The 12009-nt window shown below is 39.1% G+C and overlaps 1 protein-coding gene across 1 annotated transcript; it reads left to right on the forward strand.

Annotated features, from left to right (window-relative positions):
* The first annotated feature begins 9871 nt into the window (after nucleotides 1-9871).
* On the forward strand, nucleotides 9872-11182 carry LOC138048523 (uncharacterized). Its single transcript, XM_068894705.1, has one exon. It carries the CDS (start codon nucleotides 9872-9874, stop codon nucleotides 11180-11182), a length of 1311 nt encoding a protein of 436 aa, XP_068750806.1.
* The last annotated feature ends 827 nt before the right edge of the window (nucleotides 11183-12009 follow it).

Raw genomic sequence — 12009 nt, forward strand, 5'->3', positions numbered from 1 at the left:
TTGAATCTTGTAACGATCACGCTACTGATGTATATAAACCCCAGCGATGCTACAGTGTACATGGAATTTAACTGATGAGTGGTCCAACTCCTTGTTGGTCTACGAAACAGACCTGTATTTAAGTCCATCTAAAACTATATTGAGTAGAAAAACATTGTTATTACCGCTCCATCATTGTTGAGCACTATTCTGGAGTTATCAGTGTGGAACTCACCTGAAGTTATATATATATATATATATATATATAGTTTGTGTAGAAAGAGTAAACAGCGAACTTCTTCCGTGGCCAAAACTCTTTAATAAACGTTTCGCCCTTCGGGCTTCTTCAGTATAGAGTTACAGGGTTAAAGTATTTTTAACCCTGTAACTCTATACTGAAGAAGCCCGAAGGGCGAAACGTTTATTAAAGAGTTTTGGCCACGGAAGAAGTTCGCTGTTTACTCTTTCTACACAAACTACAATTTTCGAGTGCAAGCGTGTAGTATCCTTTGGATCCTTCTTCCAAGCGGCATCACCGTTGGTAAGCCAATCTTCATTCAAATATGTATATATATATATATATATATATATATCAAATAAATATGAAAATCAATGAAAAACGAAAGTCTTCCTTTTCTTTGCTTTTGCGCTACGTGTTTCACCGCTATTGCGGCTCTTCAGGCATAGGAAAGTGTGTTTATTAACTTATTACGTCACAGATGTAATTCTAATTACAATTATAATGGCTTTTGTAATTCAAGGCGCGCGCAAGCAATTAACGTAATTTCATATCAATAAGAACGGGTTTATATTTCAAAATAAAAAACCTCTATTTGTTCTTTCTCATGCCCTCGGAGGGGCTGAGAATCGTGTAAAACGGAAAGATAGTGAACTGATATATAATAATAATAATATATATATATATATATATATATAACTTCAGGTGGAATTTAACTGATGGAATTAAACTGATGAGTGGCCCAACTCCTTGTTGGTCTACGAAACAGACCTGTATTAAAGTCCATATGAAACTATATTGAGTAGAAAAACATTGTTATATATATATATATATATATATATATATAACAATTATTCGCCTCAGGCTCAGTGATTATCGGTGAATATTCACCGAGACAAAGTCGAGGTGAATATTCACCGATAATCACTGAGCCTGAGGCGAATAATTGTTTTAGTGTAATTTTCAGCGATGAATATCAAGAAAGTGCAAAATTAAACAATGGACTAAAACAAGATAAAAAGGCACGAAAAGTGCTTGATTGGCTAAGCAGCCGCGCCTCCAAAATGTTATATTCACCAGAAGAAAAAGACAAGCCTGTTTCGTGGTCGACCACGAAACAGGCTTGTAGGGATGAACTTGTAGTTTATTTGTCTTTTTCTTCCATATATATATATATATATATATGTAAGAAGGAAAGTGTTACTAGTTACTCGAGTTTCACGCTCAAGGCGATCATATATATATATACATATATATATATATATAACAATTATTCCATAACTGCACTGATGAGGCCCAGAAGGCCGAAACAGTACTGTCTGCAGTTATATATATATATATATATATATATATATATATATATATATATATATATATATATATACAGTACTTTAAATTCCAATACTAGCCCTCAGAGAGTGCTCAACAACAAAGGAGTTGGAGTTTGTTATATATATAGAGAAGAGTGGACTACTTTTTCATTGCAGATCGACAAGCTTGTTTCGTAGGAGCACGGCGCTCCCACTCTTCAGGATCTTATGATTCTATTTACATAAACGCGGTATTTATGCGTTCATTTTTTCATCACACTTGCTTACACATTGTTTGGTTCTTAATTACACGTTATTTAGTAAAAAACCTAACTGCATGCCGGCAGCTGCTAACTAACTCTGACCTTTTGCTAAGTGTGGCGAGCTTCGGGTGGCAAATTATGTAATATTTCTCAAGTGTGCATAAGTTACATCTTTTAGTAGTCTTACAATACGCACGCGCCCTGCCTAGAATTTTCCAAGTGATCTTATACTCAGTTTTTGCTTTCTTTAAGCGCCATCATACATATTTGCTTAGCTCAGTTTGATTACTGTATTTTGAATAATTGTTTTAGTTTAATAACATAGGTGATTACAGTATTTGAAAAATTGGCATTTTCTTTAAAACAATCATTTCCTTCGTCTGTCACTGCGACAAAACGGCTTGCGGCCATATTGAAAAAAAAAAACATTTGGGTGATTATCTCGTATTTATAATAACCAAATCAATGCGCGCCCTCTGATTGGTCAATCAGCTATGTTTTATTGTGCCAGTAAACTCATGGAAAATTGCGCGTCTTTTGAATTATTATATAAAAGCAATAGACCACAAGTTTCTATGGTTTATAGGCATGATAAACCACTTGGAATGTTGTGGTCTTTGGTCTGTTGCTTAAATAATCACCTGAAGGGCAACCAATCAGCACCGAGCATTTTCAATTATCACCTATGTAATTATACAAATACACTGTAGCAGCCCGTTATCGGGAGGCTATGAGAGATACTGGGACCAACACCATCTAGAGCAACTTCTTTGGTCAAGCAATGGCTTCGTAACCCTAAAAATTTAATTTGATGTGGTTATCCACTCGGGTAAAACATTATCTTGTGGGAAATAACTTTCTTAACACAAATCATTTATTTCTACGCAAACAACGTGGATCGAGATCAAATGACTGTAAATTAAAAGAACCTCAAAATAAATCATTCACTTACTTTCTTGATGTGCAAGGAAAGAATAGAGGGTAGTATAATAGTTCAATAAAACGCCAAAACAAATAATCTATTACACCCAGCAAGCAAGCATTTCTAATTAACTTGCTATGTTCCTCTTTACAACCTTTTCAGAGCAGGAATAATGATTCCGGCTGCAAATAAATTAATGGATAAGCAATACTAACCTCTTACTAACCGAGCGCGATGGCTGCGGAATCTTAGCCTTCGGTTGTGGTAGCGCGAGGTCCGTAAAAACACGAACGAGGGCCAATATTCCCCAGTAGGGTCCCGTGCAAGTGAGGTTAGTAAGTTGTTTATTATATGGCATCGTTTCTTTGAGCGATCGGAAACATCACCGCTTGGTGAATGTTCGTATTCTTTGTCTTCTATCAGCGAACTTTGAACGGCAACCTTTTACATTTAAAACTAAATTCCGCTTGCGATAATTGTACTGTGATCACAAAAATTAAATTCCGCTTTTTTACGGTGAAGCTACGTCGCGCGTGACGTAGTTTTGAAATTTGAACTGAGTATTCAAATCTGCGCGCCAGTTTTGAACTTTGTTCTCGAGATTCTGAATTTCCCGTGGATCTTTCCTTAATAAATCGCAGATAGTGAGCTATGAAATTTCTTTTTCTTATAAAATGAACAGTGTTTGAAAAGTGAAAACTATTTCAAGCGTTTGATAAATTATTGTTCAGTTATTCTGCAATTTTCATACCAACTTTCGGAAAAATCTTTAAGATTCCATTCAAATTAGCCAATATGAAATATTCCTCGCTCCAAATGTTTGCATAAGAATTGTTTCCCGGGACAGAAGAAAAAATACGGAAACGCACCGTTTCCATGGTAATAGTGCGTACTGTAAAATCCCAACTAAAAACCAGCCAATAAGAGTGTTCCATTTTGCCTGAGAAAAGGCCTTTCTGCTACAATTCGTCACGTGACCATCACGTGATCATACAAATCCTTGCATTTTTCTAAATCTTCAAACCGCTTTAAAATTCTTCTGTCGAAACACGGAAGTCTGAAAATTTCCACCCTTGCATATTTTATTCTCGCTTATTTTACCCATGGTAGAAGTAAGAATCTGAGCTCTGTTTGTGGCGCGTAATTATGAAAACATTTACTGAAGACTGAGCAAAAGCTTTTCGTTTGTAAACAGAAGTACGGAATTTTCGAGTGTTTAAATGGTCATATAATCTTTACCTGAAGTGGTATTTTTCTGAAAAGTTTGTATTCTGGCTAAGACAAACACGATGTTTTCACTTCTGAAATTTATTAAGTCCGAGGTTTAAGTTCACCACTTATACAATACAATACAATACATACATACATACATACATACTTAACTGACCAGTCCCCATGGGGGCTTTTAAGGCCAATGAAACACAACCAACGAAACGACAGAACAGAACAACAACAACAACAACAACTTTTAAGAATCCCAACTGGCCGGAGGCAAACCAGTTGGCTATTTACTAGTGCAGCTGAGAAGCTTAACCAGGGACTACCAGTGACAAATTCAACGAGTGGTTAGAGCGGGACTTGAACCCGGGACCTCCTGATCTCAAGGCAATCGCCCTATCCACTGAGCCACACCTGCGTCTTAGGGCCACACCTCCTCCTACTTATCAGTCATGTGACCAGTTTATTGCAAATGGCCAATTGTTTGCCATATATTGATGGTGGACAATCTGCGTGCGTCATTTACAACTGATCATGAATGACGGTGATTACTTCGGAAAATAAACATATAAGAAATTCTGACATGGCTTCTAACTTTGATCCAAAGTACACAGAAAACAATACGAAATTACTAAAAAGTAATCAAAACTGGTTTATCACACATAAAGTACTTGTTCGCGTTATTACGAAATGAGTAACAGTGAGCAACTTACCAAATCGATGCTCATCGATGTGAGGTCCTCGACGACAAGAAATGACTCTGCAATCATGATTTAAATGTGGTTATCCATTATTGAATCCGTCGGTAAAACCTTATCTCGTGCGAAAACATTTAACTTTCATAGCACAAATCATTTATGCCCAGTACGCTAAAAGAGTAGAACCGGAGAGGAAAACTGTAAAGTCCTTAAGAGAACTAACAAATGGAGTAAGAAGAACAAGAAGTCATTTCATACGTGATCAAACTGCGCAACTGAACAGTGAGGCAGTTCAACACGGATCGAGATTAAACGACCGTTTCATCAGTTGCTCCGAACAACTAATGGTTTCTTTCTGCGAGTTTCAAAGTTTTGATGCATGGGAACGCATAGAGATGTACATACGAGGCTCTGGTCTTGCTTAGCTTTAAAGAAAACAGACATTACGGATTTGTTATGGCTGAAATATTCAATACATTCTTACTCGTCATTTGCTTTGTGATAAAAAAACTAAAACCTTCTCTGTTCAGGAACAATTGAAGATGCATCATTTACTTACTTTCTCGAAGTGTCAGGAAAGAATGGATGGCAGTATAGTTCGATCGCACAAGAAGCAAACTATATATTACACACCTCAAGCTAATTTTAGAAATGATCTTACATTTGCCCTCTGGTACTTGCTTGAAACGAAAAATGACCCAAACAAAGCATTGGATACATGAAAACAAATTTTCATGCACTTTGCTGATAGTTCGATCACACAACTGAAACAAATAATTTATGACACACCTCCAGCCAATTTTAGAGATGATCTTGCACTTCCCCTCTGGTACTTGCTTGAAACTGAAAGTGACCCAAACAAAGCATGGGATACATGAAAACAAATTTTCGTGCACTTTGCCGGCAGTTCGATCACACAAGAAACACGTAATTTATTACACACCTCCAGACAGTTTTAGAAATGGTCTTACACTTGCAACCTGGTAATTGCTTGAAACTGAAAATGACCCAAACAAAGCATGGGATACATGAAAACAGATTTTCATGCAGTTTGCCGATAGCCACTCTCCTTTAAAGAAAAAGGGAGTCAGAGGTAATTCTGCTCCATGGATCACTCCAAATTTGAAAAACCTGTTTCAAAGAGACAAGCTTAAGAAACTGGCATAACGATCCCAAAATCACACTGACTGGAATAACTATAAACACCAGAAAAACCTGTTAACGATACTATAAAGCAGCAAGAGTAGTCCAGTACTACAACAATTCCGTTAAAGAAAATTCTGTTAATATCAAGAATACCTGAAAAGGAATTAAGACTATGATTGGTATCGAGTCTAAATGCACAACAATTAACAAAATAGAGATAAATGGTTTTATCTATGAATACCTAAGAATGTTAGTGGAATCCTAAATACACATTTTGAAGAAATTGGACCACATTTAGCCTCGAAAATCTCAGACATAGCCATAAAATGCACAGACTATCTTACGCCTCTAGAGAATCTACTTTTAGTCTCAAAAATACATCCTGTGGTGAAATACTCAGTATTATTAAAAGCCTACCTGTATAAATAAAACCATTGGGCTTAACAATATATCAGTACCGGTCCGCCTTTATCCTGCACAAATAGTTACCCTTCTTTAATTTTTAATGTGCATAGTTGACCTCTCAATATCAACTGGAATCTTAGCAGATGAATGGAAGTATGCCAAAGTATATTCAATTTTCAAAGAAGGCAACAAAGCTGACCCTAATATCTACAGGCCAATCTCAGTTTTCCCCGTTATGAGTAAATTAACTGATCGAAAGGGTGGTATTCAATCAACGTTCTACATATCTAAACGAAAACAAACTGACTGACTCACAGTCAGGCTTTAAGGGCCTCTGTTCTCTATTGAAACAGTCCTTTTAGTGGCGCCAAATGAGTGGATAGAGAATATTGATAATTCTCTCCTAAACGGTGTGATATTCTTGGATCCAAAAAAAACACTTTTGACATCATTAACCATTCAATCCTACTTCAGAAACTCGAGTTTTACGGGGTCAAGTCTATGGCGTTAGCCTGGTTTAAATCCTACCTTACTGGACGAAAACAGAAAATTTTAGTTGCTGGTGAAATGTCAAATTTCTGTAGTTTAACATGTGGAATTCCACAAGGGTCGATCCTTGGCGCTCTATTATTTATTGTTTATATAACTGATCTCCCATCTTGTAATTTATTCCCCAAGCTAAGAATGTATGCACATGACACCATCTTAACGTCAGCACCTAAAAGAAACTGACATTCTTCAAATGAAAATGAACTCTGATTAAACTTATAAAACTCAGACATGGTTGGAGGTGAATAAATTAACATTAAATGTCAAGAAGACTAAGTATCTGTTGATAGGTACCCGCTCCAAACTTGCTCAAGTCTCTGATAACTTCACTATAAAGTTAGATGGCGCGTCCAGAGATAGACTGATTGATGAAAACTTGACATGGAAATTGCACATCGAAGAGATTCTACGGAAGATATCAACAGGTTTGTCTGTACTAAAGCGCGTAAGTCCTACTTTACCGCTAACAACGAGAGACATTATATATAAATAAAGCACTGATTTTGCCCTATTTTGACCACTTTAGCTTTGTCTGGGGGTATATAGGAAAACGCTTATCCGAAAAACTACAACAGCTTCAAAATAGGGCTGCTATAATTATTGCTCTCTCTAATTATGAAATAAGATCCAGAGAACCTCTAGATGATTTGGAGTGGGAAACACTAGAAAACAGGAGAATATGACAACTGGCTATTTTGATGTTCAAAATCATTCATAATAATTCTCCTTCATATTTGAGAAATATCTTCAAATATGTTTCTGACATCCACTCCGGTCCCTCAAGGGACGACATTCCTCTATCAACTTGTATAGGGAAGATATCGTTAATGTCACCTGTTGTCATTAAATGACCTTAGGCCTAATTAGGCTTAAAACAATATTTAGGCTTAACTGTTAGCATTCCGATTCCAGTGATTTAATTTCATTCCCAGGCACCTCACGTCCAAGGGCACTTTGAGATATGGAAACAAGTCTTTACCCCTTCAAATAGAGTACAAAAGGCATTCACAGAGACACTAACCGATTTCAACATTTTTCTCTTATCCCCCTTACTAAAATTTCCCCAATCCTCCTCATTAAAAACAAATAAAATGAAATCGCAATTTGAGAGAGTTTTAAACACTCCGCGCCAATGTGTGTACAGAGAGTGGTCATTCTCGTCCATTAGGTTTTCTGGTTATCTAAGCCTCGTCAATTCAAATATACACTGTCCATCTGACGATCTTCAGGAGGTAGATTACTATGTGTGATGAGCAAAAGCCAAAATAAAAGTTTATCCAAAAAAACACTCATGCATATTTACAACGTTTCTTTGAGATAAATCAAATAGCAACGAAGTTAATCATGGCGGGACAAGACCAATCGTTAACAACGAAACACGGTAAAAGTAAAAAGAACACCTGAGGCCGGTAAATTACCAGATCCTATACTAGAAATAAGAAAGTATAAACTAAAAACCACACCACGAGTTAATTACGGAAATGCAATACTAAAACACCAGTACGAGTTAAGCCAAGAAACTCGAAGGTAGTAGAGCGAGTTTTAATCGAGTGTCGTAAAACCAAAACCAAAGTAATTATTTCGGCCAATCAAAAGGACGAAGATAATAATTACACGTAGCCGACACAACGCGTTAGAAAATGTGCACGCTCTAGCCACGATTAGTTTTGGTTTCACTTCTGATTGGTTGAAAAGTGGCGCGAGAAATTTCAACCAATCACTGCGTGAGGTAATGCAAAACCAAAGCAATTTGCTTTGACTATGTTGGCGAAGCTTTCCGCTGTAATGGACAAATGAAGCGTGAATTGGAAGAAGTCGCCCACAAAGCACACGACTCGCAAATGACGGAGCTTAAGCGAATTAAATTTTCAGGACTCCCGTCCTTTCGAAAGAAAGGACACGAACAGCAATTCAAGCATAACGAACAAGTCCAGCTTTGTATCGCAGAAGCGGAGGACGCCGTGAAAGACAAGAAATATGTCACTTGCCTCAAAAAGTTAAACGAAGGTAAAGAGCAAATAGAGCAGAGACAAAAGCTGATTCTACTCGCCGATAAATCCAAGTACGGATGGAAAACCGTGTCTGAATACGTCGATAATGAACTCGCCGTCGACGAAGAGGATGCAAAAAAGATCAAGAAGGCCGAGAAAGAAGCCCTGAGAAAATGGAATGAGACACGCACTGCCAAGAAAACGCATGCTGGTGGCCGGGGGTCGCTGTGGCCGCGGAGAGGAGCTTACAACCTTGGTGGGCGAACCTGGGTATCCCCGACTTTGGTGCCTTTTCCACAACCCTCTCCGCCGAGTTACATCAACACTAGCCTTTACACTAACACGGTCGGAAGGAAAACCAGGGGTCTGTTTCTCTTGTGGCAAGGCCGGTCATGGGAATGCCCACTGAACACCGTGCCAACAGTCGAAGCACAACAGAGCGTTGGACGAAAGTTAGGTGAGAATATCCTGGAATTTGAGCTCATTGATGATGTGTATTTGTGTAGTGATGAGTTATTCGAGGGAGAGAGGGAATCGGATCAGTTGTCATACGAAAACAGGACCCTTTCAAGGAAAGAGGAATTTTTAGAAGGAAACTCTATTCATACTCGTATTGGTGGGCGACTTATGGCCCATATATCGGCTTGGGAAGCCCTCAATCCCCCTGAGCATGTGCTTAGAATTATCAAGCCGGGCTATATTCTCCCTTTGTCCACATTACCCAAACCCGTAATTCTTAAGAATAACAATCCGTTCTGGACAACCAGGCTTTTGTCACCCAAGCTATCTCGGAATTATGGGCACACCCCCTTTAGTAGTTAACCCCCTCTCAGTTGCAACGCGGAACAGTGACAAGAAAAGATTAGTATTGGATCCTCGACACGTTAACCCACACTTGCACAGGCAGAAATTCAAGTGTGAGGATGTTGATACAGCTCTATTCACGCTGAGCCCTGGAGATTTTTAGTTTACATTTGACATTAAGAGCGCGTACCACCATATCGAGATTTTGCCAGATCATCAAACTTACCTTGGCTTTCAGTGGATTTACCACGGGGAACCCACATTTTTTGTTTTCCGGGTACTGCTTTTCGGGCTTTTCACAGCGCCATTCATATTTAACACTGGAGGTCTTCAGGCAAGAAAGTGTATATGTTCCTGGATGATGGATTATGTGGCAGTCCTTTATTAGATAGGGCTACTATAGATTCCAAGGAGGTCAAGGGAGATCTTCTCAGGTTGGGGTTCCTACTTAGTGAGGAAAAATGCTTCTGGGAACCCACACAAAAACAGACATGTCTTGGACACGTTTTTGATATGTCTCAGAATCTATTGTATGTTGCAGAAACACGGGTAGCCAGGTTAGAACAAACCCTGGCTTACACTACGGCTTGTTCAAATAAAGTGACTGCCAGACAGTTGGCAGCGGCAGCGGGTCAAATAGTTTCTATGTCCAGAGCAATTGGCTCAACAGTTTATTTCTACACCCGACATATTTACTATGCAATAGAGACCAGAAATCATTGGGACTCTATCTTACCTATTACATCTGACATCATGGCCGAGTTGCAATACTGGAAAACTAATGTGCGATCACTGAATGGTAAGAATATGTTCTCAGAACCGCAACATTTTGACACTTTCGTTTACTCTGATGCCTCCGACCAGGGGTATGGGGGTTACGCAATCTCCAATCAACAAAGGCTCGTATGCCAGGGACATTGGTCAGAGAATGAAAGGGCTAAGAGTTCTACTTGGCGAGAGCTCAAGGCAGTAAACAACATGCTTCTGGCCATCGGACAGCAGCTCCATGGTCACAAATTGCAATGGTACACTGACAATCAGAATATTGTGCGTATTGTAGCCAGGGGTAGTAGGAAACCTGACCTACAGGGTCAAGTAGTGGAAGTGATACAGTTGAGCAAGACGTTTAACATACTAGTCTGTCCAGTCTGGGTCCCCAGGGAGCAAAATCAGATAGCCGATTACTTAAGCAAGATTTCAGATGGGAACGACTGGAGCGCACATCCAAACATTTTTCAGTGGCTTGATACCATGTGGGGCCCCTTTACATTTGACAGGTTTGCAACTAGTTATAGCACCAAGTGTCTTAGGTTTAATTCATGTTTTTGGAATCCTCATTGCGAAGGGGTAGATTCTTATGCCATCAACTGGGCGGGTGAGAACAACTCGGTTGTTCCCCCACCTAACCAGATTATCAGAGCATGGAAACATTATCAAATTTGTAGAGCAAGAGGGGTTATGGTGGTTCCTTTATGGAGGGGGTCCCCATTCTGGCCCAGTTTGTGCCCTGATGGCATTCATCTAGCTAAGTGCATTACTGATTGGGTCGGTATTCCAGAATGGATTCATCCAGCTACATTGCCAGGGAGATCCCATAACACTCTCTTTACTGGAGAGAAACTTCCCTTTAGACTGATTGCAATGTATATCAATTGGTAACCTGCCAGAGAAAGGGTCTCTAACAGGGGTTTTTGTACAATCCCTTGTGGTTTTTGCGCAAGGTGCCTTCAAACTTGATCGCATCTGCTCATTATTTAGGATACCCACAGGTGGTGTTACACCATTTGATAGATTACAGTTACCATTAGTTGTAATATGTCAGCCCACAGGTGGTTCATACGAAACTGTTGAACCCATCAACCTGACAGCCGCCGTAATGCCTCACAGGTGGCCTTAACTAGCCCATAGGTGTTTAGGGGTAACTCAGGATGCCTACAGGCGGCTATACTTGAAGTTGTGCATTTTGGAAAGATATACACAGATGGCTATGCATATTGTCACGTATAATTCCCTATTCGGGGGACTGGAGGCTACTCAGTCCACATAATAGATAACCTATCTACCCACAGGTGGTTTTTATACCTTCTTTATTAAGACCGCGCCGTTAGATCGGCCTGTTTGCCATTTATCATTCATTGCCAATTCTCCTTTTTGTTCACAGACTTAAAGAAAACAGCTCTTCATTCTAAAGCTGATGGGACTGTTGTGAACTATACCTATAATTTAAGACGTTGGGTGGAATTTGCTAGGCTTGAATGTGTTTCCAGCCTCCGTTATAGACGTTTCACTGTTCATAGCACATTTGTCTGCCACTTGTAAATCTTCTTCAGTTATTCAATCTAGTTATTGTGCCCTTAAATGGGTACAAGACCTCGCAGGTGTACCAAATCCAATGTGAAATACGTTCCTCAAAAGCTTAATCGAAGGGGCATAAAGGGAACATGCAAAAACAGTCTCCAAAAAAGCATCAGTTTCCAGCGATGCCC

The sequence above is a fragment of the Montipora capricornis genome, chromosome 5 (assembly GCF_036669925.1).
Source record: "Montipora capricornis isolate CH-2021 chromosome 5, ASM3666992v2, whole genome shotgun sequence".
In the NCBI taxonomy this organism is placed as follows: Eukaryota; Metazoa; Cnidaria; class Anthozoa; order Scleractinia; family Acroporidae; genus Montipora; species Montipora capricornis.